We start from the raw sequence: 6339 nt of genomic DNA on the forward strand, positions 1-6339 counted from the left end.
TTCTCCATTTCTAAATGCCATCATTCTCGTCATCATTTTGACAGTACCCCCTTGTATTTGTCTTTTCAATTCTTCTAAATTTTCACCTCTTGGGATTCCTGTCACTACTCCTCTTGCCCCCTTTCGTTCTCCCACTTCGATTTTTTCCTTTATTATCTTGTTGCACAGCTTTTGCAACCGCATTGCTTTATTCTTTTGCTCTCCATTTTTACATTTCATCAAAAGTCGTCCCTAAGCACCTATCTCCACCTCTCCGATGTCCTTCTTTAACCCCTTAACCAGTGTCATCAAACTTATGTCATTCATGTCTTGACCTGATTCAAATGTATATGATCTTTTCTACTTCTTCATCTTCTTCATGAACTCTTTTAGCACTCGATTTTCCTTCATGCCCTCCACTCCCCTTCTTTCCTCTCTCCCCTCTAGTCCTATCCACGTCCATACCTTCCTCATACATCCCGTCACTATCTCCTTCCATCTCGATCCAGTCACAAAATAGTTCATGTACAACCGCCAAGAAGATTTAGATACTCTCACTTGTTAGCCACCGCTCCTTGGTTTACTTCCGCCTTCCTCCGCCGACTCAACCTACCAACCACCGCACTTACGTCTGGGTTAGTTCCTTACCTACATTCCACCTGGCAGGTGACTTGAATCACCGCTGATGAGCACGCCAGTAACTTACACATCTGTGAAGGCACCATTAATGCTGAAAGGTACATACAGGTTTTGGAGCAACATATGTTGCCATCCAAGCAACGTCTTTTTCATGGACGCCCCTGCTTATTTCAGCGAGACAATGCCAAGCCACATTCTGCACATGTTACAACAGCGTGGCTTCATATTAAGAGTGCGGGCACTAGACTGGCCTGCCTGTAGTCCAGACCTGTCTCCCATTGAAAATGTGTGACGCATTATGAAGCCTAAAATACCACAACACTGTTAAACAACTTAAGCTGTACATCAAGCAAGAATGTGAAAGAATTCCACCTGAAAAACTTCAAAAATTTGTCTCCTCAGTTCCCAAATGTTTACTGTGTTGTTAAAAGGAAAGGCCATGTACCACAGTGGTAAAAATGCCCCTTTGCCAACTTTTTTGCAATGTGTTGCTGCCATTAAATTCTCAGTAAATGATTATTTGCAAAAAAAAAATTAGTTTCTCAGTTCGAACATTAAATATCTTGTCTTTGCAGTCTATTCAATTGAATATAAGTTGAAAAGGATTTGCAAATAATTGTATTCTGTTTTTATTTACGAATTACAGAACGTGCCAACTTCACTTGTTTTGGGTTTTGTGTATATATATATATATATATATATATATATATATATATATATATATATATATATATATATATATATTTTTTTTATATATATGTTTTTTTCTAATAAAAATTCCTATAAATATTAAGTTTAAAAAAAAGGGGGCAAGTGAAAAAGCAAGTTCCAAACAACCTTCGCGGGGTGCCGTGAGGTGTCGGGGGAAAGGGGCAGTGGCATAATAGCATCTTTAGTCTTAGTAAATAACTACCTTGACACATACAGTTGAATAAATGAATATTTACTTCAAGGGTGTCACAGTCTCTGTCTGTGTCTATGTGTTTGTCTCTGTGTGTGTTTTTGGGAGAGTGGGTGTGGGTTGGGCGGAGGCTTGGCTCCAGCGCTCAGCCTGGCACAGCTGATCCCAGCACCCTAATCACTCACCTGCCTGCCATCAACTCATCACCTACAGCCGACAAATGTTTGAACTTGAGTCGGCGCAATCGCTAGATCGTTCACTGTTCTACATGTGGTAACACTTCTAGCCAGTTTGTCCTAGAATTCTAGCATTATTTTTATAATCTTGCTGATCTGCTATTTGTGTGTTTTTTGCTCCTCATCTTACCCCTGTTTTCCTCTGATTTCAGTTCCCTACCTGCAGTGTGTGCCTGCTGGCCTCAGCCTGCTAGCCTCAGTCTGCTCTCCTGGACCGCAAAGCCAAGGACTACAAGCTCCCTCCTTTCCCTCTGTTTTTTTTTCAATAATAACCCTTGAACTTTAATTCTGCCCGTCGTTTCTGCATTTGGGTCCACCAGTTTTACCAACCATGACAAAGGGGACGTGAAACAACTTTGTCTCCTAGAAAATCTAACTGTGAGCAAGTTCCAAACAGCCCGTTTTATTGCATTGCTTCTTAGGCTATGTCTACACTAAGTCGTTTAACACCATAACTAATAATTATTTAGCCTAAGCCCCGCTTCAGCCACACTAAACTATCGTTTAAGGTCCCCCTCAGATAATTTAAGTAAGTGCGCCGTGTATTTCTTGAATGTCTGGCTCTTAGCTTTGTATGGACTCATTGATCGTTTACAAACTGAGTTCCGAGAGGATGTGACGCCAGAAAGACCGCGCCCCACACAGGAAGTGACGCCAGAAAGACCACGCCACAGCCAGCTTCCTAATAAAGCGGTTTCGGATCTCTGAGCTAACCATTGGAACTATGAGGGCGAATCATCCAGACATACCGTGTTTCTCCTTCAGTCTGTACAGACGCTTGTGGAAATTACACATGAATACCTTAAGAGAAAGTGATTGCAGCTATTTGGGATACAACACTTCTCAGACAGCAAGAGAACTTTCAAATGTCCAGGTCAGCTGTGATTCTACTTACCGAAAAACTTTGTCCATTTGTCGAAGGAGAGATGACGAGAATGCGGGCTCCCATGGATGTGATAAAAAAGATAGCGTGTGCTTTGTATTACCTGGCCGTCGAGGGAAGACTACAAATGTTTTTGGACTGGCAAAGCAGACTATCAGTTATTGTCCGCCATGTATGTCGCGGACTCAACGTCTAGGTCCAGAGTATATAAAGTCACCAAAAAGAATGGACAATGAAGGTGAAGGCACCAGAGTGAGGAGTGTCCTGACTAGATATCTAGCTCCCTAGTTTGATTGTTGTAAAATGTTCTTTATCACATTGTGTACTTTCAAGTGTTTATTAAAGATTTTATTAATTTATGATGGCTCAGGTGTGATTCACAACAATATGCCCCACAGCACACTGGATTCCAGTTAATTGAAATACTACAACACTGGATATTGTTCAGATAAGTTCAATTCAAGAACTTACACACAAAGCAACACTGGAGGTGACTATGACGCGTGCATTTTCCGCGCATACGTACTAAGTTACGTTGTGCCGGCGGATGGAGGGGGAAGGGGGTCTAAACGGTGGCATTGTTGTGTGGACACTGATAAGGTTAGGTGGGATGTACCCTGAATAACTTTATCCGGCTTAGTAAACGGGGCCTTAACTTATAAGGCAGGCCCTCCCTGGGGGGGTCGTTAGAAGCAATGGCCTAATTGCGTCCTTAGTGTTAGTAAATAACTATTTTGACATACTGTATACAGTTAGAACAAAATAACTTCTGGGGTGGAGTGAAAAAAATGATGTCCCTTAGAGTTGGCGTGACAGAAAAAAAATTGAGAGCCACTGATTCAAAGACATTTCAATTTGTGTCAAAAAAAAAAAAGGATATTTTTTAAAATTAGTACCCCCTAGGCCACTTCATTTTAGTTGGCCCTCGAAAGCCTGGAAATATGTATCAGTAGAGTACTGTAACTTTTCTTACTAAATGTATTTTTCTTTCTATTTTGGGAGAAAAAAAATATATGTACTCCATGTAATCGCAAATTATGTTAACTTAGATATTGTCTAATTATGCAAAAGTATTTAATCAAACATTAAAACAATTTTTTGAATAGAAATAAATACTACTAATAATGATTTTAAAGCAAGGTATCCATCAAATTTTGCAATGTAAAAGTAGCAATAGATTTCATGTTAATTGTGAAATTTACTGTGATTTTTACAGCATTTTTCTCTAAATGAAAAAAATACTTTTTCTTTTACTGTAATAAACTGGTGCTGTTTTGGCATTTGCAGTAATACACTGAAAAATCTACAGTTTTTGATTTGCAGTAAAAAGCAAACAAAAACTGGCAGCTCAGGTGTCAAAATTTTACTATAAAATTGCAGAAAATTTTATTTATAGTAAAAAAAATAATGTACATTTTACAGTAAAATTCTGGCAACTGAGATGTCTTTTTTTTAACCATAAGAAGAGCAGTACTTTTTCCGTTTACAGTAATATACACTAAATTTTGAGATGAATGTATTGCAACGTCGCATATTTTGTTTACATTTTAGTTTTTAAAACATTTACTAAAAATGCAGTAAAAAATTATGTAATAATAGTATTCACTGTTAGAAACGGCCCTTTGGGGCCAAACATAACCTCAGTGAAAATGACTTTGACACCTCTGCCCTAGGGGTCACGGACACCCTTTTGTGTAGTACATTGAGTTGAGGATGAATTATTACGTGGCGTACATGAATTCATAGAAATAAATCAGTTATTAGTAGACCTCAGTTTTCTCACACATTCTGGTGACTCAGTCTTCTTGTGTATTCCATGTGAGGAACCGTCAAACCAAAATGTGCAATGTGGCCGTTTTGCTGACTCATGCTCTTTGCATCCTCTCAGCATATAAGAGAGAGACGAGTGTGCCTCAAGGTGGACTTGGTCTAGATCACAATGTTCTCCATGGCTTATCTGAGCGGCTTCCTTTGCGCCGCGGCTCTTCTCATAACCACGGCCGGTAAGTGAAAACGAGAATTATTAGTCATGCCTGCATTTATTATTACAAAACTCAAAACCAGTGAAGTTGGCATGTTGTGTAAATGGTAGATAAAAACAGAATACAATGATTTGCAAATCCTTTTCAACTTATATTCAATTGAATGGACTGCAAACACAAGATATTTAATGTTCGAACTGGAAAACGTTGTTATTTTTTTCCAATATTAGCTCATTTGGAATTAGATACCTGCAACATGTTTAAAAAAAAGCTGGCACAAGTGGCAAAAAAGACTGAGAAAGTTGAGGAATGCTCATCAAACACTTATTTGGAACATCCCACAGGTGAACAGGCTAATTGGGAACAGGTGGGTGCCATGATTGGGTATAAAAGCAGCTTCCATGAAATGCTCAGTCATTCACAAACAAGGATGAGGCGAGGGTCACCACTTTGTCAATAAATGCCCGACCAAATTGTTTAAGAACAATATTTCTCAACGAGCTATTGCAAGGAATTTAGGGATTTCACAATCTACGGTCAGTAATATCATCAAAAGGTTCAGAGAATCTGGAGAAATCCCTGCACGTAAGCAGCAATGCTGAAAACCAACATTGAATGCCCGCGACCTTCGATCCCTCAGGCGGTACTGCATCAAAAAGTGACATTGGTGTGTTTCTGAGCCACATGGGCTCAGAAACACTTCAGAAAACCACTGTCAGTAACTACAGTAATTCTACTATGCAAAGCGAAAGCCATTTATCAACAACACCCAAAAACGCCGCCGACTTTGCTTGGGCCCGAGCTCATCTAGGATGGACTGATGCAAAGTGGAAAAGTGTTCTGTGGTCTGACGGGTCCACATTTCAAATTGTTTTTGGAAACTGTGGACGTCGTGTCCTCCGGACCAAAGAGGAACTCCACCTGAAAAGTTTAAAAAATTGGTCTCCTCAGTTCCCAAACGTTTACTAAGTGTTGTTAAAAGGAAAGGCCATGTAACACAGTGGTAAAAATGCCCTTGTGACAACTTTTTTGCAATGTGTTGCTGCCATTAAATTCTAAGTTAATGATTATTTGCAAAAACAAAAATGAAATTTCTCAGTTTGAACATTAAGTATCTTCATTTTGCAGTCTATTCAATTGAATATAAGTTGAAAAGGATTTGCAAATCATTGTATTCTGTTTTTATTTATCATTTCCACAACGTGCCAACTTCACTGGTTTTGGGTTTTGTACATTTGTTGGTATAGGTGATGCGGCGGAGATTATCGGGGGCAAAGAAGTGAGGCCACACTCGCTGCCCTTCATGGCTCTGCTGGAGAAGAAAGCGCCATCATGTGGAGGAGTTCTCATCGCTTTAAACTGGGTGCTGACCGCTGCCCACTGTGATGGGTAAGACACTCACCAGGGAAATACTCAAATATCAGTGTTCCAATAAAGCAAAAACCGTAAATTATGGACAATAAGCCGCTACTTTTTTCTTACACTTTGAGCCCTTTAAACCCACTTTGAACGGTGCAGCTAATTTATTGATTTTTTTCTCAGATAACAGCTACACTAAAAATAATTAAAAAAATTAAAAAAAACAAGCAAAAAAAAAAAATAGAACAGGGGTGTCCAGTCCATGGGTATTTTCTTTTTTTTTGGCCCGTGACACAGGATCGGCAGGGACCAATAGGCAAAGAAGCCGGGCGTGGACTTTTGATATAGTGTACGCAAAAT

The 6339-nt window shown here is 39.5% G+C and overlaps 1 protein-coding gene across 1 annotated transcript in view; it reads left to right on the forward strand.

Annotated features, from left to right (window-relative positions):
* The first annotated feature begins 4596 nt into the window (after positions 1-4596).
* Positions 4597-6339, forward strand: part of LOC133620627 (granzyme A-like) — a 7502-nt gene continuing 5759 nt past the window's right edge. Inside the window, exons 1-2 of the mRNA XM_061982217.2 lie at positions 4597-4641; positions 5868-6009. Coding sequence (XP_061838201.2) covers positions 5924-6009 — 86 coding nt within the window. The 5' untranslated portion in view covers positions 4597-4641; positions 5868-5923. The remainder of the gene's footprint in view (positions 4642-5867; positions 6010-6339) is intronic.

Source organism: Nerophis lumbriciformis, linkage group LG24 (assembly GCF_033978685.3).
Source record: "Nerophis lumbriciformis linkage group LG24, RoL_Nlum_v2.1, whole genome shotgun sequence".
In the NCBI taxonomy this organism is placed as follows: Eukaryota; Metazoa; Chordata; class Actinopteri; order Syngnathiformes; family Syngnathidae; genus Nerophis; species Nerophis lumbriciformis.